General features: G+C 43.4%; 1 protein-coding gene across 2 annotated transcripts in view; it reads left to right on the forward strand.

Moving 5' to 3' along the window:
- BBS4 (Bardet-Biedl syndrome 4) overlaps positions 1-13,887 on the forward strand; it is a gene marked incomplete at both ends in the record, with an annotated part of 43,380 nt that extends 29,493 nt beyond the window's left edge. Inside the window, 9 exons of one of the 2 annotated variants that reach the window (XM_080692000.1) lie at positions 106-233; positions 5,777-5,831; positions 6,747-6,815; positions 8,233-8,385; positions 8,455-8,626; positions 10,703-10,772; positions 11,407-11,548; positions 12,058-12,259; positions 13,784-13,887. In XM_080692000.1, the coding sequence (XP_080548126.1) occupies positions 106-233; positions 5,777-5,831; positions 6,747-6,815; positions 8,233-8,385; positions 8,455-8,626; positions 10,703-10,772; positions 11,407-11,548; positions 12,058-12,259; positions 13,784-13,887 (1,095 nt within the window). The remainder of the gene's footprint in view (positions 1-105; positions 234-5,776; positions 5,832-6,746; positions 6,816-8,232; positions 8,386-8,454; positions 8,627-10,702; positions 10,773-11,406; positions 11,549-12,057; positions 12,260-13,783) is intronic. The other variant, XM_080692001.1, reaches the window with a different exon arrangement.
- Positions 13,888-26,231: the final 12,344 nt, after the last annotated feature.

Raw genomic sequence — 26,231 nt, forward strand, 5'->3', positions numbered from 1 at the left:
TCCTACATTAGTACAACAGGAGCTCTGTCTTTACACTGCCCATAGAAAGCCATTGTCCTTTCAGAGTTAGTGATCTGGTTCTCTTTACTCCATCAAACTTGTTAGGCTCAAGACCAGCTGCACAATGCCCTCCAGCTTAACAGGCATGACTTGACTTACATAATGCTGGGGAAAATCCACTTGCTGGAGGGAGACTTGGACAAGGCCATCGAAATCTACAAGAAAGCAGTGGAGTAAGTATGTCTGTTACTTTAAAGCAATGCGAGAAAAAAAATGGAGAGGACTCCTAAGCTGAAGAGAAAATGCGTATGATTGATGACTAGTTATGAGTTAGAGTCAAAAGTTAAGCTCAGGTTTAGGTTAAGAGCTCCCAAAGAATGGCTTCAATAAGGTAGACTGTTTATTTCTCACCTATAAAGATGGCCTCTGGGCTGAGCTTTGCTCCATAAGGCCAACTAGAGATCTAGGTTTTTTCTGTCCTAACTTATCCTTCGTTGGGTTGTTTTCTTTATCTGCATAGTTGAAACTGAGTTAATGTGGTATAACATCCACATTCCAGGCTCTGGTGAGAGGAAATGGTACTGGAAGCTAAATATGGAATATGCATCTGGTAATGAGTTTTATTTTTATTTTTTGCAGTACTGAGGATGGAACCTAGGGGCATTCTACCTCCAGGCTTAGACCCTTTTTTTTTTTTTTTTTTTTTTTTTTGGTGAGTCTGGATATGGAAACCAAAGGCATTCAACCTCCGAGCTATACCCCCTGCTCTGTTTTTTGAAACAGGGTCTCACTAAGTTGCAGAGGGCCTCATTAAGTAGCTGAGGCTGTTGGCGAACTGCAATCATCTGGTCTCAGCCTCCCGAATGTTGGGATTACAAGCGTGCGCCACCACACCTGGCTCCCTATTTTTTATTCTTTATATTTTGAAAAAGGGTCTCACTAGACCTCACAGTCACCTTAGTGGAGGGCCTCACTAAATAGCTCAGGCTGGCTGCAAACCTGCCATCATCCTGTCTCAGCTTCCCAGTTCTGGGATCACAAGAATGTGCCACCATGTCGACCGACCGACTTCTTTCTTTCTTTCTTTCTTTCTTTCTTTCTTTCTTTCTTTCTTTCTTTCTTTCCTTCTTTCTTTCTTCCTTTTCTTTTCTTTTCTTTTCTTTCTTTTTTCAGTACTGGAGATTGAAACCAGGGGTATTCTACTTCTGGGCTATACTCCCAGGCCCCCCCCCCCCTTTGTTAACAGGGATCGAACCCAGGGACATTCTACCTCTGAGGTATACCCCTAGCCCCATTTTTTATTCTTTATTTTGAAACTAGGTCTCACTGAGGTGTGGAGAGCCTCACTAAGTAGCTGAGGCTGGCTGCAAACCTGTGATCCTCCTGTCTCAGCCTCCCCAAGTACTGGGATTACAAGGTGTGCCACCATGACTGGCTTGGTAATGAGTTTTTTAAATGATCCAAAATTGTACACACAGTTCCTGCTTACATTTTACGGTTCAAAATTAGGTAGCAGTATGTAGCTGCAAGGGAAGTAGGCAGGCATGCACTCAATAGGACTTTGGGGTTAGCTGGCAGTCTGCCATTCTGGTTTTATACTTTATAATAGACCTATACTTTCAGGTTTATCAGAGACAGGAATCTCCTGGTTTAATAATAAACATCTGAGCCGGGTGTGGTGGCGCATGCTTGGAATCCCAGCACTTCGGAGGCTGAGACAGGAGGATCGCACAGGTTCGAAGCCAGCCTCAGCTACTTAGTGAGGCTCTCAGCAACTTAGTGAGACCCTGTTTCCAAATAAAATATAAAAAAGGTCTGGGAGTATAGCCCAGAGGTAGAAAGCCCCTGGGTTCCACCCCCAGTACCACAAAAAATAAAAATAAACGCCTGTCCGTATTAGCCTGCGACTAACATCTTGACTTTTTTTGGGGACTGGGGATTGGATACAGGGTTTTGCACATGCTAAGCATACATTCTGCCATGGATCTATACTCCCACAGCCCCACAATCTTGTCTTTTTGTGTGTGTGTGTGTGTCTGGGGATGGAACCCAGGGGCTTTTCTACCTCCAGGCTATACTCCCAGACCTATTTTATAATTTATTTGGGAATAGGGTCTCACTAAGTTTCTGAGATCCTCACTAAGTAGCTGAGGCTGGCTTCGAACTTGTGTGATCCTCCTGTCTCAGCCTCCCAAGCGCTGGGATTACAAGTGTGCACCACCACGCCCGGCTTGTCTTTTTTTGTTGTTAGTTTTTAATACTTCTATTGGTCCATTATAGTTTTAGGGTCTCACATCAATCTTGTCTTTTATTTTTTTATTTTTTAAATTTATTTTTATTGGTGCATTGTAACCATATATCACATTGGAATACAAGACTTGAGAGTATATACAAGCACACATCATCCAATTAGCCCTCATCCAGCCCCCATCCCATTCCCTCCCCCTCCCACGATCCCATGCTTGTTTGGTGATTAACTTTGATACATTTGTTTATGTACCTCCTGCGTTTTAAAGAGGCTCCATCCTCCCCTATTCCATACCCTCTGATTGGTCACCTTAATTGCTTCACTATAGGGCCCTTTCTATAGCTCGATGTCTTCCTGTTGCCCCTTTCCTCCTAGTTATTGCTGATTAGGGGAAGCATCTGGTTTTTTTTTTTTTTTTTTCTGTGATATTTCTCTGTGCATGCCGCATTGCAAGTACCGATCCCACTCTTGACGGCCCCAGTAGTGGCCTGGCTACTTGGTGGACTGATCCAGACCTCGCTGGCTCAAGCAGCAGCCTTGCCTCATGGGAGGCCCCGATTCTGGTCTCGCTGGCCCCAACACTAGCCTAACCCCTCAGCTGGCTCCTATCCTGGCCTCGGCCCCAGCACCAGCCTAGCCTCAAGGCAGGCTTTGATCCCGGCCTCGGAGGCCTCAGTAGCGGCCTTGCCTCACGGCAGGCTCCGATGTCGGCCACTGGCCCCGGCACTGGCCTAACCCTTCTGCAGGCTCCGATCCCGGCCTCGGAGGCCCCAGCACTGGCCTTGCCTCACGGCAGGCTCCGATCCCGGCCTCACTGGCCTCGGCACTGGCCTAACCCCTCAGCAGGCTCCGATCCCAGCCTCAATCTTGTCTTTTAAAAAGATCACTAGAGCCGGGCGTGGTGACGCACGCTTGTAATCCCCGTGCTTGGGAGGCGGAGACAGGAGGATCGCACAGGTTCGAAGCCAGCCGCCCTGGCGTAAGAGACCCTGTTTCAAAAATATAAAATAGGTCTGGGAGCGTAGCCCGGAGGTAGAAGGGCTTCCAGGAACCCCAGTACCACCAAAAAAAAAAAAAAAAAAATAAATAAATAAATAAAATAAATAAATAAATAAAAATAAATAAAAAATAAAAAGATCACTAGAGAGCTGGGTGTAATGCAGGCTTGTAATCCCAGTACTTGGGAGGCTGAGATAAGAGGATCACAGATTTGCCACCAGCCTCAGCTATTTAGAGGCCCCCCGCAACTTAGTGAGACTCTGTTTCAAAATAAAGGATAAAAAATAGGACCGAGGGTGTAGCTCAGAGGTAGAATGCCCCTGGGTTCAGTCCCCAGTACTGCAAACAAACAAATAAAGCAAAACAAACAAAAAAGATCACTAGAGTAGATCAAACTTCTGATAATGGAACTAATTGGTTTCCCCATGATTTCCTCTCTAGGAACACATACTATCTTTTCTTTTTTTTTTTTTTTTTTTTTTTTGCGGGTCTGGGGATATGTAACCCAGGGGCATTTGACCTCCGAGCTACACCCCCTGCCCTATTTTTTATTCTTTATTTTGAAACCGGGTCTCACTGACTTGCAGAGGGCCTCACTAAGTAGCTGAGGCTGTCCGCAAACCGTGATCCTCCAGGTCTCAGCCTCCCGAATGCTGGGATTACAAGCTTGCGCCACCACGCCCGGCTACTATCTTGTCTTTTCTATAGGAGGTCTTGTCTTGTTTAAGTAGGATAGTTGTAACAAAATGCCTTAGGTGTCTCATTTGTTTGGTTACTTAATAGACTGGGCTGTGGTTCAAAGCTTTATTATTCTTGATAAGTAGATTCTGAGCTAAATTTATATTTCTAATTTATTAATTACCTTTGTAGTAAATTTTTTCATTATATTAATCACAACACTGCTTTCTGAATTTTCCTTAACCATATTTTATGTCTAAAAAGAAAAATTCCTACAAAAGAGACTTTTGTCATTACAAGGCTAAGTTTATGTGGATAGGAAGGAGCCATGTAACGTACTAATTATCCCTTTGGTGATGGGGGTAGCGCTGACTCTAGACCTCTGCCCTCTAGAAGTTGGCTCTTTAGATTAGTACACTCAGGACTTAAGTCACTCAACTTCCCAAGGAAGAAAGGGGACAGACAGTTGAGCATTTGGAGCCTCACTGAGGAGGGTGAGACTGTTTCATGATCCCTAACTTTGGAGAGAGTAGTCATTTTGTGTGAGGAAGTGGATGCTGCCAGAATCGTGGGGGTAAGTAAGATGAAAGGCAAATTCTCAGGTGAACCGAGAAAGCTGTTTTTGGTTAGTTCAGTCATCTCCTGGCTGGTGGTTTGGCTCTTCTGGTTCTGGGCTCCTTACAGATGATCTGTACCCTACCTCATTCCTTAGAAGCAGGAAACAGTGTTCTTGCCCTTTGGTTTTTTTTTTTTTTTTTTTTTTTTTTTTTTTGGTGGTACTGGGTGTGGAACCCAGGGGCTTTCTACCTCTGGGCTATATTCCCAGACTTATTTTATACTTTATTTGGAAACAGGGTCTCACTAAGTTGCTGAGAGCCTCACTAAGTAGCTGAGGCTGGCTTTGAACCTGTGCAGTCCTCTTGTCTCTGCCTCCTAAGCGAGGGGATTATAAGTGTGCACCACCACACCTGGCAACCCTTTGGTGTTTTAATTATTGAAACTGTCTGGTGATCCTGTAGTCAGATGGTCTTAACTCAATGTTGTTTTTGTTTTTTATTTCCTTAATCAGTGAAGGGTTGAGAAGGTATATCATATTTTACTTAAGCCAGTGTTTACTCTTAAGGGCCAGTAGCTAATTCTTTCCTAGACCTGGTATGTATCTTCTTTCTTTTTTTTTTTTGGTTTTGCTATTTAGTATGGCGTTTTGTTTAATTTGGGGAGCACTGGCATTGCGAGTACAGTGAGAACAGAAAAAAGAAACTGCACAAGAAGGGACGGGCTTGTGTGTGTTCTAGACTGACTTGGTTGTAAAGCCTTGTTCTTTACTGTATCAGTGTACTTAAAACAGTCACACAAAAATCCCCTAGGTAGCCGGGCGTGGTGGCGCACGCTTGTAATCCCCGCGCTTGGGAGGCAGAGACAGGAGGATCGCGCAGGTTCGAAGCCAGCCGCGCGCGCTGGCTTAGGAGACCCTGTTTCCAAATAAAAAAAATGTAAAAATAGGTCTGGGAGTGTAGCCCGAAGGTAGAAGGGCTTCTGGGAACCCCAGTACCACCAAAAAAAAAAAAAAAAAAAAAAAAAAAAAAAATCCCCTAGGTCCTAAGAAAGTATGTTGGCCCTAACTAAGAAAAGAGTCAGAATTCTAAATTCCAGTTTTTTCTTGATGAACAGTCGTCCCTGTAGTTAGCATTGAGATGACTTACTTTTGAAAGAAATGTCCAAGCTGCCTTCAGGAATTTCCTCGTGGAACAGACATCAATGGGACCCTCAAGTGCTGCACGAGGGTCGATGTTACGCAGGAGTCTTGTTTCTTGTAACCGTTGTTTTCTTCTAAGCTTCTCTATCTTACAGGTTCTCACCAGAAAATACAGAACTTCTTACAACTTTAGGACTACTCTACTTACAGGTAAAGAAAACTCTACTCATTCATGCATTGGTGTTTTTGGGTCTTTGCATAGTAGGATGGTTTCCTGCATTTTGATATTTAGCATGTCTTATGAACAGTCACATGGAACATGTGAACCGTGCTCTCTGTATTTGAATTCTTTGCTCAAGGAATTATCTTCTTCATTCAAATCAGAAGCAATTTGATTTTGCCTTAGTGCAATTATAATTCTTATCCAACAGGAAAGAACATATATGATAAATAGCTTTATAGTCTTGGGAGGCATTATTTTGTTGTCAGAAGAGAAACTGTGATACAAGTTGGCACTCTATAGAGCTTCAGTGAAGCCTGTTTCTGTTGTTCCTTCCCAGTAGGATCTATAGGGAAAGGAAGGCAAAGCACACATTGTCTAGAATGAAGTCTCTACGCTTCTTCACATTCCTGAGTGAATGGGATTCTTTTAGTCCCATGGCTTCTCTGTTGGCCTGAGGACCCAGGAGTCCCTGCTCAGCTGCCTGCCCCACCAGTTTCCCTGCTCAGCTGATTGTGCGTGCCTCCATGGCAGCCTTTATGTCTATTTTATTCTTCTTTAAGAGGAACCAGGAGTTTAACCAGGGGTCCAAAGCTTGGGAGGCTAGCCCCAAGGGACATGAGGCTAACTAGATGATTACACAGCGAACAGCATGAGGGTGGCAAACATTGTTTCTGGCAAATAGATACTTTGACCTTATCAGGAGACAAATCACCAAAATAAGACAACCACAAATGTGGGGATTTGGGGTTTTCTTTCTTTATCTGGTATGTGCAACTTTCTTTTCTCTTTGTCAAGAAAACTTTCAAAGAATAGGGCATTTATTTCTGTTGAGGTTGTAGTTGCCCAGACCCCTGCAGCCACCTCCCCCTTGATGTAAATTCTCTGGTTTGCTTTTTTCCAAGCTTGGCATTTACCAGAAGGCATTTGAACATCTTGGAAACGCACTGACTTACGAGCCTACCAACTACAAGGTACTGCTGGCTGTGAAACTCCACAGCTTCACGTAGACAGCCAGCCCTATGGCTCCTTGAAGTGATCTGACCCTGGAAAGCAAGAGGATAGCTTCTTCATTTTGAATACTCGAGAAATTAACATTTTTTGGCTTTTTTTTTTTCAGTACTGGGGATCAAACTGAGGGCCTCATGCACACTAGGCAAGCACCATACCACCAAACTATATACTCATCCTACAAATTCATTTTTTTAAAAAAGGAGAAATTATAATTCAGGCTGTAGCAAGAAGATCACTTGAGCCCATGAGTCCAAGACCAGTCTGTGCAACATAGACCTCAAATCTGTGTGTGTGTGTGTGTGTGTGTGTGTGTGTGTGCGTGCGCGCGCGCACATAATGCAACTCATTTTTTTTAAAGTACTGGAGATAGAACCGAGGGGCGTTCTACCTCTGAGCTACACCCCCAGCTCTATTTTTTATTCTTTATTTTGAAACAAGGTCTCACTGAGTTGCAAAGGGCCTCACTAAGTAGCTGAGGCTTTCCTCGAACTGTGATCCTCCTGTCTCAGCCTCCTGAATGCTGGGATTACAGGTGTGCACCACCATGCCTGGCGGCAGCTCTTCTTACTCAAAAACCTTATAAAAAATTGATTCTGTGCTTCTTATCTTCTAAGGGCACATTTGTTACAGGTCTGTAATTTCTGCAGAAAGCAAAATAGAGTATTGTTAATAGCTTATGTATTGCTTGGGAAATTGGCAAAGCCTCCACAGTGTTATAAAATAACACTGGTGAAATCACTTCCAGATTGCAATGAATTAGAGATTATAACATTTGTCCAGCTGCTTTGGGGTTGAAAGGAAGATTTCTTAAGTAGATGAATGTCATCCACTTAAGATATAGCAAGATAGGATTGCATATTGACACAAACTCAGTCCTGATTTAGGAAATCATATTAGCCTGACACTTTTCCTTGGAGAAATGAAAGAGCTGGACTGATGACGCCTAAAGCTGATTGACCCTCTGCCCTGTGGCAGAAATAACTGGATCTTAAGTAGCCAAGGACAGGTATATTTGAGGCATCTATAGCACTTGGTGTTCAAGTGGGGTTGCAGAGAACAAATTAAAGGCAGCACTTACCAAAAAAACTGACTTCCCTGGATAGAAGTAGAAAACAAACGAGCTGGGTAAAACTAGTGGCATTTTATCTCTGTGTGTGTGTGTGTGTGTGTGTATGTGAAAGAGACTCACAATATGAGTGCCAGAACATTCCTCAGGAGCATTTGCCCCAGAAGCTCAGATATTATTTATGTCCCTGGAAGGAGTTTCTCAGTACTGTCTATGCTCATGGGCCTGCTGAGTAGCTACACACAAGAGGCCACTTCACTGTGTGGCCCTTGGGAATGACTGAATTATTTTCCATGTGCCGTCTTTTTCAGGCCATCCTGGCAACAGGCAGCATGATGCAGACCCATGGGGACTTTGATGTTGCCCTCACCAAATACCGAGTTGTAGCCTGTGCTGTTCCAGAAAGTCCTCCACTCTGGAATAACATTGGAATGTGTTTCTTTGGCAAGAAGAAATACGTGGCAGTGAGTATCCCCTCGTGTCTTCGTTCCTGTTCATCTACCACCCTCGCTGAGTGCCCCTCTCTCCTGCAGGCCATCAGCTGCCTGAAGCGAGCCAACTACTTGGCACCCTTTGATTGGAAGATCCTGTATAACTTGGGCCTCGTCCATCTGACCATGCAGCAGTATGCATCAGCGTTTCATTTCCTCAGTGCAGCCATCAACTTCCAGCCAAAGCTGGGGGAGCTCTACATGCTCTTGGCTGGTAAGAGGCGTTTATATGGGAGCCCTTTTTATGGTCTGTGGTAGGAGAAAGTGGACTAGAATCATAGGTTAGCGGCCAAATGTCCCATAGAAGCCATTCCTGTGGAAGTCCTCTAGGAGTTTAAGTATACTATCCCAGAGCTTGAAGGAATTTGTAAAAGAAAGATAAAGCTCCTGCTGCTTCTAACCTGAGAGAATTTCACTCAGAGAATAACAGGTTTAACCAAGATCATCCCTAGTTCCTGTCTTTCTGCTTTATTTCTCTTGGCTTGAAAATTCCTTTCTTTTTTTTAAAATGCAGTGCTGGGGATTAAACCCAGGGTCTTGCACATGCTAGAGAAGTGCCCTACTGCTGAGCTACATCCCAGCTGTCATTTTTATACATACTGATTTCAGCCCAGTTCCAAATAGAGTGTTAAGAACTTGGACTGTAGATGGGTTCTGCCACTACTACTTACTATATGCGCCTAGGATTGATGTGAGGATAACATTATTAAGGTGTGTGTGTGTGTGTGTGTGTGTACATATACATACATACATACATACATACATACATATATGTATATTTGGTGGTACTGAGGTACCTGGAAACCCCTTCTACTTCCGGGCTACACTCCCAGTCCTATTTTTATACTTTTTTATTTGGAAACGGGGTCTCTTAAGCCAGCACGGCTGGCTTCGAACCTGCGCGATCTTCCTGTCATAATATTTATGTTTATTTTTGAGCCGGGGCATTGTATCTTTGAGCTAAGTCCCCAGCCAGTTTTAAGTTTTATTTTGACAAAGTATCTTGCTAGGTTGCTAAGAGTTTTACTCTGTTGCTGAGGTTATCCTTGAACCTGTGATCCTCTTGTTTCAGCCCCCCAAGTGCTGGGATTTCAGGTGTGTACCACCATGCCTGGTTTATTATTATTATTTTTTATTTATTTGGTACTGGGATTGAACCCAAAGGCATTCTACCTCTAAGCTACACCCCCAGCCCTTTATTTATTTTTTGTGGTACTGGGGATTGAACCTGGGGGCTACAACCCCAGCCTGATTCTTATTTTTTTATTTTGAAACAGGGTCTCACTAAGTTGCAAAGAACTTCACTAAGTAGCTGAGGCTAGCTGTGAACCTTCAATCATTCTGTCTCAGCCTCTCAAGTACTGGGATTACAAGTGTGCGCCACCATGCCCGGTTCTATATATTTTACTTTGAAACAGGGTCTTGCCCTGTTTCTGAGGTTGGCCATGAACCTTCAATCTTCCTGTCTCAGCCTCCCAAGTACTGGGATCACAGTTGTGTGCCACTATGCCCAGGTTATTTATTTTGAAGTAGGGTCTCACTGGAGTAGCCAAGGTTTTCAGAACAGCTATTTCTTTTTTCTTTTTTTTTTGGTGGTACTGGGGTTCCTGGAAGCCCTTCTACCTCCAGGCTATACTCCCAGACCTATTTTATATTTTTATTTTTGGAAACAGGGTCTCTTAAGCCAGTGCGGCTGGCTTCGAACCTGCACAATCCTCCTGTCTCCGCCTCCCAAGTGCGGGGATTACAAGCGTGTGCCACCATGCCCGGCCAGCTATTCTTTTTTAAAAATAGTTTTGTGTATTATCCTTCAGGAAACACTGATTTAAAATAAAAGTTCAAAGATCATGGTTATAGGCAGTGGGGAAGCAGTGAGGATTCTTAAGTAGGACAGTGATGGGGTCAGATTTGTTTGCAAGTCGGGTGAGATACCTGGTGGCACTGTGGGAAGGAATGGTGGCCAAGGAGACAGACAGGAAAATGGAAAGGAAGCCTGACTTGAGCTTGAACGAGGGCCACGCCAAGCGAGGAACTGCAAAAGTCATACACACAGAACTTGGAACAGATTAGAACTGAATTAAAGAGGTATCTAAGCTGTACACAGAGGTGCCTTGAGCTAAGGGGGTGGAAGAGTTCAGTTTAGGAGTGGGGTGTGTGTGTGTGTTTGCTGGGGATCCAACCCAGGCCTCACATAAACTAATTCAGTGCTTTTCCACTGAGCTGTAGCCCAGCCCTAGGAGAAGTCTTGAAATAGTATTTTCTAAGCTGAACTCTCATTTCTTTGTTGCAGTGGCTCTGACCAATCTGGAAGATATAGAGAATGCCAAGAGAGCCTACACAGAAGCAGCCCTCCTGGATAAGTAAGCTGGTCTGTGGGGATGGTTCTGGGGAGGAGTGGACTCTGCAAAGCCGTAAGGTGGTGCCGGAGCACTGGGGCTGCCTGAGAGCCCAGCTGCTCCCCCATGCCTCTGCATGGCCACAGCAGACTTAAATGTGGAAGATATGGTTCATAAGCAAGCACAGCTCAGCAGAATTAAACATTTTTTCTGAGAAAACCTTTCCAGCTCCAGTTTTAGTAATAAGGAGGCCAGAGAAAGCCAGAGTTGGCAGTGGGCTTGAGTTGCTGATAAGCTTTACAAGGCAGGCTAGCTGGAATGTCAGATGGGCCTCTGGGCTCAGCTTAATCTAAAATAACCTCTCCCAGGATTTATTTCACTGGCATCTGCTGCGCAGCAGGGTAGGGATCCCTTTGGCAACTTTGCCCTGGATGGTCTCTGTTGAGGGCTGAGATACCAGGTTTGGTCCCAATACCTGCTTTGTCGAGTTGGCACATAATTCCTTGATTCTCCTCTCCAGGTCTACATAGCATGCATTCCCACCTTGCTGCACAGTGGAAAAACCAATGAGTGTTGTTTTTGTGTAATGAGAAAGATGTGTAGATGACACAGTCATAAGGCCTCACCTCAATAAAGTCTGTCTGTCTGCCTGCCACAGGTGTAACCCTTTAGTGAACCTGAACTATGCTATACTGTTGTACAACCAGGGTGAGAAGAAGGGTGCGCTAGCCCAGTATCAGGAGATGGAGAAGAAGGTCGACTTTCTCAAGGACAGTAGCTCTCTGGAATTTGACTCTGAGGTATGTCTTATCAGCTCCCAGGAGTCATTAAGGAAACTCTCAGCATACTTTTGAATCAGCAAGGTATATAGACTCATGGCTCTTTTGGCTTTGATGTTCCTTGTAGCATGAGTTCATCAATTAGTTACATAAAGCTTGAGATAAACTTTCCTAAAAGAAAATAAGAGGAACTTCAGGCTTACTGAATTATCTGTTATCCTGATACAACTCATCTGGGTTGAGGTCCCTGTTCTTGGTAGCTTCCTCCCACTTCCCTTCATGTAGGAAAGGCAGTGTTTAGCCCAACGATGCATCAGACTTGAATTACTGGGTTTTGAAATCCTGCGTAAAACCCTTGCTGTGCTCTAAGGGCTGTCTGTATTCTGGGTGTTTGAGAATGGTTCCTTTGCAGTAAGTACTTCTTCCCTCAGATGTGAGCTGGTTGAAAGGCCCAGGAACAAGAGGAGGGTTGGCCTGTCTCTGCCAGTCATACCTATGATGTTTTTGTTTTCTTTCCATGTGGACACAAGATGGTGGAGATGGCTCAGAAGCTGGGAGCTGCTCTCCAGGTTGGGGAGGCCCTGGTCTGGACTAAACCTGCTAAAGATTCCAAATCAAAGCACCGGACCACTTCAGCTGGCAAACCTGCCAGTTTCCAGCAGCCACTGGGCTCTAATCAGGCTCTTGGGCAGGCAATGTCTTCAGCAGCTGCATACAGGAAACTCCCTTCAGGTAGGAGGCTATACAAAGATCCATAAAGACTTAGCCATACAAGTACCTGTGCTAACAAATAGGTTACAGGTTTAAGTGAGGTTTGCACTCTTCAGACTCAAAATAAAGCCAGAAGAAGAAGAAAACCACAGGGTGGCCAAATTGGTACCTGGTTCCTTAGAACAAGCTATGTAGACGGTAACACTACTAGCCAGGCATGATGGCGCACGCTTGCAATCCCAGCATTCGGGAGGCTGAGACCAGAGGATCGTGGTTCGTGGACAGCCTCAGCTACTTAGTTAGGCCCTCCACAACTTAGTGAGATCCTGTTTCAAAATAAAGATAAAAAATCAGGCAGGGGGTGTAGCTCAGAGGTCAAATACCCCTGGGTTCCATCCCCAGACCCGTTAAAGAAAGAAAAAAAAAAGTAACACTACTAGTGGCTTGGCTGGATGATAATACAGCAGGGCTTTACAATTTTCAAGTTTAGAAATACATTAGTAAGCTGGGCTTGTAATCCCAACATTTGGGAGGCTGAGATAGGAGGATCTGGGTTCCTGGCCAGCCTCAGATACTTAGTGAGGCCCTCCACAATTTAGTGAGACCCTGTTTCAAAATAAAGAATAAAAAATAGGGCTAGGGGCGTAACTAGAAGGTAGAATGCCCCTGGGTTCCACCCTAGTACCAATAAATAAATCAGTCAATAAATAAGGCTGGGTGTGGTGGCACATACCTGCAATTCTAGCTTCTCAGGAGGCTGAGGTGAGAGGATTGTGAGTTCAAGGCCACCCTCAGCAATTTAGCAAGACCCTCAGCAGCTTAGTTGAAATACTGTTTCTTTTCTTTCTTTATTCCTTTCTTCCTTCCTCCCCCCCTCATACTGTGTTAAACCTAGGGGCATCCTACCCCTGAGCTATATTCCAAGCCTCATTTTATTTTTTTGTTTTGAAACAGGATCTTGCTAAGTTGCTGAGAATCTCACTAAATTGCTAAAGCTGGCTTTGAACCTATAATCCTCCTATCTCAGCCTCCCAAATACTGGAATTACAGGCATGCTCTATCATTCCCAGCTGAGACCCTGTTTCAGAATAAAAAAGTGCTGGGGGTGTAGCTTAGAGGTATAATGTCCCTAGTTTCAATCCCTAGTACAAAAACAAAACAAAAAATTAGTAAGACCCGATGTGATGGCACAAGCCTGCAATTCCAGTGAGAAGATTGTGAGTTCGAAGCCAGTCTTAGCAACTTAGTGAGACTTTGTCTCCAAAAAAAAAAAAGACAATACATTAATAAGTCCATTCTGTCATGCAATCTTACTTTGGTTTTCACTGTTTTATTATAGCTTGGCATGGTGCAGGTGATTAAAGACTCTTCAGTGATTCACTGAAAGCAAACTTGATTGTTCATCTACCTCATAGCTGCAAAAATACAACATAGTCTTGCTATTCCCCTAAAATAGGGTTTCCTCTTGAATCAAACAATAAAAATAATGATGATCTCTTCTGGGATTGTGGAACTGAGAATGTATACTGTTTGATTTGTCATTAGGTGTTGGAGGAACATCTCAGCTCACAAAGCCATCATCTGCTCCTGAGTCAGAGCCTACGGTGGAAGCAAGTCCAACTGAAGCCTCAGAGCCGATAAGAGAATAACAGGAGTATGGTGACCCTGGAGTAGGGTTTTCTTAGGCGAGGCTGTACTGATGGAGAAAGGTCACGTGACCAGAGTAGAGGCTGGCACTGTTCCCTATGTGCACCACAGAATTAAAACAGAATTCAGGGTGTTAAGGTTGTTAAGATGCAGCCCTCCATTGACCCCATCAGCCAAGAAATGGAGAGAAGAGAACCTAGGCAGATCCTTTAAGAACTGGGAACAGGGCTTGAGGCTCTGTGTGTGTAGTTCCAGGAGTCAGTGAGACACATGATGCTGTCTGCTTTGAAAAGAACTGGCCACTTCTTTTGTGTAAGGGAAGGCCGAGAGACTCTGCTCAGTGGCCCCATGACAGTGAAGCCATGGTTTAGCAGGGGCGATCTGCAGGCTACGGAGTATGTCAGGCTTCAAGGCAAATAGAAATTTTGAATTAATAATAGTTACTCTAAAAGGAAGGATGAAAAATAAACTCTCTAAATCGAGTCCCAAACCATTAAGTATCTCAGCTGCATTTGTCCAAAGTGAATCTGAACAAATCCCTGTGTTTTGTTCTTGTGAGAGGTCAGAGTCTAGAACTAGATCATGCCGGTATGATAAGTTAAGAAGTAGGAGCCAAGAGCTGGTCTGGTATCAGCACCAAGCATTAAAAAAATTTTAAAAAGGCTTCTTAGCCAAAGAATTTAAATGTAAGACAATCTGTGATAACCACAACCAGATGCTATCAATACACTATCTATATATCCTTTTTAAAGATTATGTATCATTATTCCTTTGGAGAAAGTTGTTGAAGTATATGAATAAGAGATCACATTAAAGTTTTTTAAAAAACTATGATGAATGTCTTCCCTTACTTGTTTCCAAGCCTCGTTTGAAACTAGAGGAGGAATCTCAAGGCCAAATTCCTGCCTGGAGCCAACACAGCCTTCACAGCAGCCCTGCCCTGGAGTGGTAGGCCACCAGTGTGCTCAGTGAGGGCGGGTCTCCTTTTCTCACTTAAAGCACTTTTTTACTCACCGTAACCAGAAGGTGGGAGACTGACCTACTACCAGCTCACTGTGGAGTTACTGTATTACTGTATTATGACTGGGTCTGGTTTGATATTGAAGGAGCAGCTAACCGAGCAGAAGCCTCTTAGTTTTCATATCTCAAAAACAGAACAAGGCATGAGAAGAGACACCCTCATCTCTGCAGTAGGGATGTGACAGACTGGGGCTTTATCCTGAGCAACTGGGATACTCACTTTAGGCCGTGTGTGATGGCGCACATTTGTACCTTTGTAATCCTAGTACTTAGAAGACTGAGACAGGAGAATCACAGGTTCATGACCACCCTCCGTAACTTAGGCCACCTGCAACTCTTTCAAAATAAAGGAATAAAACACCGGGCGTGGTTACGCACGCTTGTAATCCCCACACTTGGGAGGCTGAGACAGGAGGATCGCACAGGTTCGAAGCCAGCCTCAGCTACTTAGTGAGGCTCTCAGCAACTTAGTGAGACCCTGTTTCCAAATAAAATATATAAAAGGTCTGGGAGTATAGCCTGGAGGTAGAGCCTCTGGGTTCCACCCCTAGTACCACACACAAAAAAAATAAAATAAAGGAATAAATAAGCCTGGGGTGTAGTTTGGAAGTAGAATGTTTCAGGGTTTGGTCCCCAGTACCAAAAAAAAAAGCCTCACTTGAAGATATTGTACTAAACTGTCAAATTACAGAAAATGAACAAGTTAACTGTAAAGGTCTCAGTGAGAAATGATGAGGGTAAACTAAAACGGAGAGGAGGAGGGAAATGTGAGAGATTTAGGAGCTAACATCAAAAGAAATTAGGAGCCAGAGCCAGGGCATGGTGGTGGACACCTCCAATCCCGGTATTTGGGAGGCTGACACAAGAGAATTTCAGGTTCATGGACAGCCCCAGCAACTTAGCAAGACCTGTTTCAAAATAAAAAGGAATGCCGGGCATGGTGATGCACACTTGTAATCCGAGCATTCAGGAGGCGGAGACCGGAGGTTGTAGTTTGTGGACAGCGTCAGCTATTTAGCAAGGCCCTTCACAACTCAGTGAAATCCTGTTTCAAAAAATAAAAAAGACTAAAAGTAGGACTGGGGGTGTAGCTCAGAGGTAGAATGCCCCTGGGTTCCATTCCCAGTACCAAAAAAAAAAAAAAAAAAAAGAAAGAAAGAAAGAAAGAAAAAAGAAAAGAAAAAGGAAAAAGGGCTAGGTGTGTAGCTGAGAATTAGAATGCCCTTGGGTTCAATCCTCAGTACCATACATACATACAAAAATAGGAACTGACTAAATATGGCAGGTAAGAATAGACTGTAGGATCCTGGTGTAGTAGCACATACCTGTAATCCCAGTACTTGGGAGGTGAAACAGGAGGATTGCAGGTCCAAAGCTAGCCTCGGTAACTTAGCAAGACCTTGTTTCCAAATAAAAAAATAGGGCTGGGGGTATAACTTGGAGGTAGAATGGCCCCCGTGGGTTCAATCCTTAGCACCATGTCTGGGGTATAGCTCACAGGTAGCACACCCCTGGGTTGAAAGCCCATAGGATGGGTACCTATCTCTGGACGTGTATGATTAGAGTCACACAAATCATAGTAAATACTGAGGGTTGAGGGCCGATTGTGGAGTCTAGTGTTACACATGTTTATCTTTGAGAAAGCTAAATAATGATAACACATTAGACACTGGAATAGCTGAATTTCAAGAGTGAAGGCTGGTTTGAAAGTAAAGATTCAGGAGTAATTTGGATTTGCATGACAGCTAAAAATTTTGCGTTGTCTTTGTCATCATTTGAAATGCCTCTCTTCTTGGGTAAATAATTTCGGAGGTAATCTGGATGTGAACGAGAGCACTGATGTTTTTCCACATTCCTTTGGGCAGAATGGTACCTTGCAGCTAGGGGCAGCAGCCAAGAAGCAGTGCTTTCCATAGGATTTTGGGCTTAGATGTCCTTAAAAAATAAATACTAGATTCTTTTGGGCATGTGAATTTGCAGTTTCTCATTCTAGTGAAAAAAGAGTATGGAGGTTGCTTATTATAATTTTTAACAGAATAAGGAAAACAAGCCGGGTGTGGTGGCGCACACTTGTAATCCCAGCATTTGGGAGGCTGAGACAGAAGGATCGCAGTTTGAGGACAGCCTCAGCTTCTTAGGCCCTTCACAACTCAGTGAGACCCTGTTTCAAAATAAAGAATAAAGCCAGGCATGGTGGTGCATGATTGTAATCCCCTTGCTTGGGAGGCGGAGACAGGAGGATCCTGCAGGTTCAAGGCCAGCCTCGCTGGCTTAAGACACCCTGTTTCCAAATAAAAATATAAAATAGGTCTGGGAGTGTAGCCCAGAGGTAGAAGGGTTTCCAGGAAGCCCAGTACCACCAACAAAACAAAACAAAAACAAAACAAAGAACAGAAATAGGGCTGGGGGTATAGCTCAGAGGTAGAATGCCCCTCAGTTCCACCCCTAGTACTGCAAAAAAACAAAACAAAAACATATGATTACATAGTATTGTGAAGCAGATGTAACATAACTAGTCTAAAGGATAAAGGGGTAGGTACATGAAGCTATAAGAGTACAAACATACACACACACACACACACACACACACGTATGTATGTATTTTTTTATGGTACAGGTGATTGAACTCAGGGGTGTTCTACTTCTGAGCTACACCCTTGACCCCATTTTATTTTTTTATTTTTGAAATAGGGTCTCACTAAATTACTGAGGGCCTAAGTTGCTGAGGCTGGCCTTGACCTGCAATCCTCCTGTCTCGGCCTTATAAGTACTCGGATTACAGGTGTACGGAATCACACCCTGCTGAGTTCTTATATTCTATGTCACGGGGGTACAAAATCAATCCTAAATAATTTGTGGAAAGCTTAAGATGAACATTACATCCCTAGACCAACCATTAACAATGTGAAGAAAGCCAGGCATGAAGGCCCACACCTTTAACTCCATTACTTGAGGCCAAGGTAGGAGGATCACAAGTTCAAGGCCAGCCTCAGCAACTTAGCAACACCCTGTCTTAAAACAAAAATAAAAAATAAAAAAGGGTTTGGGGAATAGCTCAGTGATAGAATGCCCTTGCGTTAAATCCCCAGTAACACATGCACGCACACACACACACACACACACACAAGCAGGAAATATAGCTAAAATCTCAATAGAGAAAAGTGTTATTTAAAAAATTACTCATTTTGTCTCCCAAAAAAAGAGCAGGAAAGGAAAAATAGAAAAACTATCAACTCCTCTCACCAATAAAATCTAGAGGGAACAAAGAGAAAACAGCAAAATTTTAAATGTAAGTCCTATCAAAATGGAATTAGACTAAATATTCAAATGGAAAACCAGAGAAAGAATAAAAAGTTAAAGCTCAGATTTATGCCACTGAAAGTAAAAGGATGGAAAAGATATACCATGAAAACTTTAGGCATAAGCCAGGTGTGGTGGCGCACGCTTGTCATCCCAGCATTTGGGAGGCTGAGACTGGAGGATCACGGTTTGCGAACAGCCTCAGCTACTTAGTGAGGCTCTCTGCAACTCAGTGAGACCCTGTTTCAAATTAAAGAGCACAGACCAATGGAGCAGAATAGAAAGCCCAGAAACAAGTTCACACACTTTCAGCCAATTGATTTTTGACAAAGGGGCCAAAAACATACACTGGAAAAAAACCTATTCAACAAATGGTGTTGGCAAAACTGGTTAACCATATGCAGAAAATTGGAAATTAATCCCACTTTCTTACCCTGCACAAGAGTCAATTCAAGATGGATCAAGGACTTGGAAATTAAACCAGAGACCTTGAAGCTCCTTGAAGAGGGCATAGGTCCAACACTGCAACACATAGGCACAGATAAACACTTTCTCAACAATACCCCAAAGGCACAACAAATTAAAAGGTGAATCAATACGTGGGATTGCATGAAACTGAAGAGCTTCTGTTCAGCAAAGGAAACTGTCAAGAACCTCAACCAAAAGCCAATAGAATAGGAGAATATTTTTGCCACCTACACCTCCGATAGAGGACTAATATCTAGAATATACAGAGAACTCAGCCGGGCGTGGTGGTGCACGCTTGTAATCCCAGCATTCAGGAGGCTGAGACCCGGAGGATCGCGGTTCGCGGACAGCCTCAGCTACTTAGTGAGGCCCTCTGCAACTCAGTGAGACCCGGTTTCAAAATAATGAATAAAAAATAGGGCAGGGGTTGTAGCTCGGAGGTCAAATGCCCCTGGGTTCCATCCCCAGACACACACACACACACACACACACACACACACACACACACACAAAAATAGAATATAGAGAGAACTCAAGAAACTCAACACTAAAAAAAAATCCAATAAAAAAATGGGCGAGCAAACTAAATAGACACTTCACGAAAGAAGAAATTCAAATGGCCAATAAATGCATGAAAAAATGCTCAACATCACTGGCAATCAGAGAGATGCAAATCAAAACTACCCTGAGATTTCACCTAACTCCAACTAGAATGGCCATCATTCAAAACACAACAGCAAATGCTGGTGAGGATGCGAAGTGGGAACTCTAAGACATTGTTGGTGGGATTGCAAATTAGTGCAACCACTTTGGAAAACAGTATGGAGGGTCCTTAGAAGAATGGGAACAAATCTACCATTTGATCCAGCAATACCTCTTCTGGGTATCTACCCAAAAGAAAGGAAACCAAACTACCAAACTAATGCATGTGTATCTATGTTCATAGCCACACAATTTACCATAGCCAAACTATGGAACCAGCCAAGATGTCCATCAACAGATGAATGGATTACAAAACTGTGGGATATGTACACAATGGAATTTTACTCAACCATTATAAAAAAACACCTTTGCCGGGCGTGGTGGCGCACGCTTGTAATCCCAGCATTCGGGAGGCTGAGACCTGGAGGATAACGGTTCGCGGACAGCCTCAGCTACTCAGTGAGGCCCTCTGCAACTCAGTGAGACCCGGTTTCAAAATAAAGAATAAAAAATAGGGCAGGGGGTGTAGCTCGGAGGTTGAATGCCCCTGGGTTCCATCCCCAGACCCGCCAAAAAAAAAATAAATAAATAAATAAATAAAATAAATAAAAATAAAAAACACAATTACATCATTTTCAGGGAAATGGATGGAACTGGAGGACACTATGCTAAGCGAGATTAGTCAGTCACAAAAAATAAGAAATCAATTTTTTTTCCTAATATGTGAAAGCTAAGGAGAAACGGGTCATAGGAGGAACTCTAGATGAAAAAGGAAATCCTATAGAGGAGCAAACAAGACAGCCTAAATGAGGGGATGGGAGGAGGAAGAAGGAAATTCTCTAAAGCACACAATGTACTTAAACATATCGAAGTCAACCACTAAGCCATGCATGGGAAGGAGGGATGGGGAGGGAATGTGTTGGGAATTGGGTAGGGGTTAAATTGGTGATGTGTACATGTATGTACACATAAGTTTTTTACCCCATTATGATGTGTGAATATAATGCACCAATAAAAATTTAAAAAAACCTCCAGTATACCCCCATTATGATGTATAATTACAATATGCTAATAAAAAGTATACTAAAAACTAAAAAGAAAAAGCCGGGCATGATGGCATACGCTTGTAATCCCCGCACTTGGGAGGTTGAGGAGGATCACAGAGGTTCGAAGCCAGCCTCAGCTACTTAGTGAGGCTCTCAGCAACTAGTGAGACCCTGTTTCCAAATAAAATATAAGTAGGTCTGGGAGTATAGCCCGGAGGTAGAAAGCCCCTGGGTTCCACCCCCAGTAACACACACACACACACACACACACACACACACAAAAAAAAAAAAAAAAAAAAAAAACTTAAAAAAAAAATAAAGTCAATCACTAAGCCAAGCATGAGAAGGAGGGAGGGGGAGGGATTGAGGCAGGAAGGAGGGAGGGGAAGGGATTGAGGCAGGAATTGGGTAGGGGCTAATTGGGTGATGTGTGCATTTATGTCTCCACCATCCTGTATCCCATTGACATGTATGACTACAATGCACCAATTAAAAAATTTAAAAAACAAAAGATGCCAGGCGTGGTGGTGCACGCTTGTAATCCCCGCGCTTGGGAGGCTGAGACAGGAGGATCGCATAGGTTTGAAGCCAGCCTCAGCTACTTAGTGAGGCTCTCAGCAACTTAGTGAGACCCTGTTTCCAAATAAAATATAAAAAAGGTCTGGGAGGATAGCCCGGAGGTAGAAAGCCTCTGGGTTCCACCCCCAGTACCACAAAAACAAACAAACAAACAAAAAAGAATAAAAACTAGGGTAGGGGGTGTAGCTCAGAGGTCAAATGCCCATGGGTTCCATCCCCAGACCCACACACACAAAAACTTTAGGCACAAGAAATTTGGGTCTAAAGCCAGGCATGGTGGCACAAGCTTGTAATCCTAGCATTCGGGAGGCTGAAGCCCTCTGCAACTTAGTGAGACCCTGTTTCAAAATAAAGAATAATAAAAAAAAAAATAGGGCAGGGGGTGTAGCTCGGAGGTCGAATGCCTCTGGGTTCCATCCGCAGACCCACAAAACAAAACAAAACAGAAAAGAAACTCAGGTCTATATTCATAGCAGATAAAATAGGTTTTAGAAAGCTGGGGATTGGCGGTGCATGCTTGTAATCCCAGTACTTGGGAGGCTGAAACAGGAGGATTGCAGGTTCAAAGCCAGCCTTGGCAATGTAGTGAGGCTCTCAGAAACCTAGTGAGACCTTGTTTCCAAATAATAAAATTGGACTGGGGGCATAGCTTGAGGTAGAATGCCTCTAAATTCAATCCCCAGTACTCCACCCCCCCAAAAAAAATAGGTTTCAGAGCAAGGACTATTATCCAAAATTTTGGTATTTGATAATGACAAAAGGTCAAAAACAACTAAAAGGTCAATTCAGTAGGAAAATATAACAATTATAACTATATATGTATCTAACATTGCTTAAAACACATGTAAAGACAGAATTAAATCTACAATTATATATATATATATATATATATATATATATATATATATATATATATATATTAGCACTATTTCAGCAACTGATAGACTAGACAAAAAAGGGCATCAGCGCCTTGGCCTGACACACAACACTACAACACACAACTGCAGAGCACACATTTTCTTTCTGTGGTACTGGGAATTGAACCCAGAACCTTGCACACAGGCAAGCACTCTGCCACTGAGCCGCATCCCCAGCCCAAAATACACATTCTTTGCAAGGGTATACACAGTACATTCAGCAAGACAGATATGCTGTGCTTATGCAATAGTTCTCAAAAGAGTGAAATTTATAGAATATGTTCTTTGAATATATTAATATATCTAAAAAACCCCTAAATTCTTGGAGGCTAAATATACTTGTAATAATGTATATGTCATAGAAGTCACAAAGATTAGAAAATATTTTGAACTGGATGATAACATTTGCAGAATTCAGCTAAAAATGGTGCTTAAATGGAAACATAGCTTCATTGTTTCTGATAAAGGTAACCAGGCTTAAGGGTCAGTGTCATGTTTAGGGAAGTCAACTTGGAAGAGGCAGAGGAACCATGGTTAGAGGGGTATAAAATTTGTCAAAATTTACTAAAGGTACACTTAAAATTTGTGCAGTTTTACTGTATAAAATTTTTTATGGTACTGGGGGGTTGAACCCAGGAACTTTCTACCTCCGGGCTATACCCCCGGCCCTATTTTTTTTATAATTTACTTGGAAACAGGGTCTAAATTGCTGAGAGCCTCACTAAGTAGCTGAGGCTGGCTTCGAACCTACACGATCCTCCTGTCTCAGCCTCCCAAGAGCGGGGATTACAAGGGTGTGCCACCATGCCCGGCTTACTGTATAAAAATTTTTACCCAAAAGTAGGCCAGAAATAAATTTTTAAATTACAGTAGCTTCCAAATGATTAAAAGTAGCCCTGGAGACCTAGGAATTGCCTGTTCAGCTTAGCATTAGCTAAAAATTATTAAACTTTTAAATTAAGTGCCACACAGTATGCTAAATATGTTGCACAGCAGTGTCTCAACCCCAAAAGGGGTGGGAACCATGATTACCCCTTTACAGATGTGCAAAGTGGTGCTGAACATGGGTAACCTGCTCAGTAGCACACTTATGATCTCAAAACCCTGCATAGACCAGGACTTCCTCTGCTGCTGGTTACCCACCCACTGGCACCAGGCAGGGAGTGACATGCAAGCTGAATCCGCCGTCCGGGCTACTGATTTTTGGCTGCATTCTTACCTCTTGGTGGTGTTTTTGCTACAGCATTTCCCAGGATGTTAAATCCATGTCACGTGAAAACACGTTTGGGAAGGCATGTGTCTCACCAGGACTCTTCTCTAAGCCTGTGGGTTTCCAAAATTTTTGTCTTCATGCAAAACCATCTGTAAAATCCTTTGTAAAGTAGTTGAAAGCAAAGGACAGGGAGGAGCCGGGTATGGTGGGGTATGCCTAGAATCCCAGTGCTTGGGAGACTAAGGATGGCAGGTTTGAGGCCATCCTCAGCAACACAGCAAGACTCTAGGCAACTTAGTGAGACCCTGCTTCAAAACAAAAAATACAAAGGGCTGGGGGTATAGCTTGGAGGTAAAATGTCCCTGAGAGCACTTTTTTCTGTGCCTTGAATCACTTCTGCATAACTGGTCCTAGGTGACAGATCCAGTTAGTTACTTCACAGATTAGGCTGTTTCACTAAAAGGTGGCATACCCTGCAGAGGGAGGTACAGGCATCCACACACTCCAGCCACTTTTTACAAAACAACACGCTTATACAACTTACATTTTTTTTTTTTGTGGTACTGGGGGTGGAACCCAGAGGCTTTCTACCTCCGGACTACACTCCCAGACCTATTTTATATTTTATTAGAAACAGGGTCTCTTAAGCCAGCGAGGCTGGCTTCAAACCTGCGTGATCTTCCTGTCTCCGCCTCCCAAGCGTGGGTATTACAAGTGTGCACCACCACGCCCGGCAACAACTTACCTTATTAACATACGGTACACCGTTTAATACCTTTTGTTGTAACATTTATACTACTTACCTTATTAACATATGATGTAATTTAATACCTTTTGTCATAATTTAGCAATTATTAATAGTTCAAGGCCCATCATTTGAAAAGCAGTACTAGGAACTGGCAGGACAGGTCAGTGGCAGAATATGTTCTAGCATGCCTGAGGCCCTGGGTTCCATCCCTAGTAGAAGGAAAATAAAAAAAGGGAAAAATAAAACACTCTTCTAGGGTTAACTGACTATATTTCCTGAACTAGTCTTTACTGAGATTACCAATGAAAACTGGAGAACTTTTTGAGAATACTACTCAGGGCAGGGGTATAGACATACAAAAAAAATCAGCTGGAGAACATATCAGTATGACTAATAAAGTGTTAGATTTAGAAATGATGAATTACTTCAGTTCTTGGGAAAACATAAATCTCTTCTCACTTAAGTCTTTCTAATAAGCTAGAAAGTGGGCAGACACTCAGTATTTTTAATTGTGCTTGGAGGCATGCGGGGAGCCATTAAGGCTTTCCTCTAGATTAGTGTCTCTGACTCAGCTGACTGTCCTTTGCCCAGAGTTAACAAGGTTTGGGGAGAAGATCAGATGGTGATGGCACGAGGGTACTGATTAACCTATCTGTAATATATGTGTTTTGTATTGGTCTTTATTGTATTCTGGTGGTGGTAGCACGAGGATATTGATTGACCTGTAACTGTGTAAATACCTCTGGAAAAACAAACCCAGCGTCGGCGCAATAGAAAATACTGACCCAGGAGTAGTCGTCGACCTATAGGAAATATTGACCCAGGAACAGGGGTCGGCCAGTAGAGATAGTAGGCTGGCAGCTCCCCCACGTTAAAATAAATATTCTGAGAATCAAATTCTTAAGAGATAAATTCTTCATCCTCATGCCTCTCTTCAGAACCCGTACTTTTGCCGGCTGGCTCTGGCAGAGGCACAGAACGCAGTAGCAGCCAGAGATTTCTTTCATGAGCTACCTGCATTCAGTTGGAAGCCGCATAATTCTGTAGGCTTAAATTTTCTTTGAAAGAGTAATCAGGCTTGTCGTTCTCACTCAAAGCAGGAGGAAAGGTCATCCACGAAAAGCTTGAGGCAGCTTTGGGATTCCAGAAGCTGCTGCTGGGAGCCTGGTGAGATGATGGTCCCTGCACTAGGCAGGCCTGCCACCAGCTCCATGTCCATCCCGTCCTCTGAGCAAACAAGTTCACCACTCTGACACTGCTGTGCTCCAACTCAGCTTCAACTTGACTACTTTGTACCGGTAGCTTCTGCCACTTTAAACCCCCAAGAACACAAGCCAGGCATGGTGGCACACACTTGTAATTCCACTATTTGGGAGGCTGAGACAGGAGGATCGTAGTTCTTGGCCAGCCTCAACTACTTAGTGAGGCCCTTTGCAACTGAGTAAGACCCTGTTTCAAAATAAAGAATAAAAAAATAGGGCTGGGGGTGTAGCTCAAAGGTAGAATGTCCCTGAATTCCATCCCCAGTACTGCAAAACCAACCAACCAACCAACCAACCAACCAGCCAACCAGAGAACAGGCTAAGTGTAAAGGATTCTCTAACCCACTTGTGGGGAAGACAAACATCTACAAATCAGAGTGACAGGTCACAAGATCAGTCTGAAGTGAAAACAAAATTCAATTACAAACACTTAGGATTCCTGAAATGTAAATTGTTTTTAATATTTTTAAAAGCACACAGAGGTCTTGATTTATAAAAAAATAAATATATAACATGACAAGTTTGTTCATGATTCTGGGGCTCTTAAGAGGTCAAACTCTTTGATGGATACGTCAATGAAAACATAAACAATATATGATCTGTTACACAGAGTATATTCCAGTTGTAAAAGCAAAGTCCTTCGAGGCTCAGAAAGAACAAATATGAGTCTTCTGTTGTAGAATGCATATCCTGGGCAATGAGGCTGAGCCCAGGCCACAGGAGACTTGGACTGGCCAGCTACAAACTAAGGAGCTGAGGCAGGAAGCTCGCAATGCCGCCAGAATCCCACCCAACTGCAGAATGAATGGCTGCAGGCTCCCAGCCTTGGCTGTGGTCACGCGGCCCAGGGGGGCCTGTCCTGTCCTCACTGTGGCTCCGGCCATGGCTGAGAGCAGGACACTGAGAAAGTATGCTCCTTGAATACTGCCGTGGTAACACTGAACAGACATCACCTGCTCGCCAGGCTTGCCGTGCACTTCTCCGGGAGGCAGGAGAGCACTTCTCTGGCTGACGCACTTTCAAGGGTGTAGAAGTTTGGTGTAAAATATTTGACACTGCATAAATTGGGGATTTTGGGAAACTGAGTTTTT

This window comes from Muscardinus avellanarius (assembly GCF_963383645.1).
Source record: "Muscardinus avellanarius genome assembly, chromosome: 3".
NCBI classification, from domain to species: domain Eukaryota; kingdom Metazoa; phylum Chordata; class Mammalia; order Rodentia; family Gliridae; genus Muscardinus; species Muscardinus avellanarius.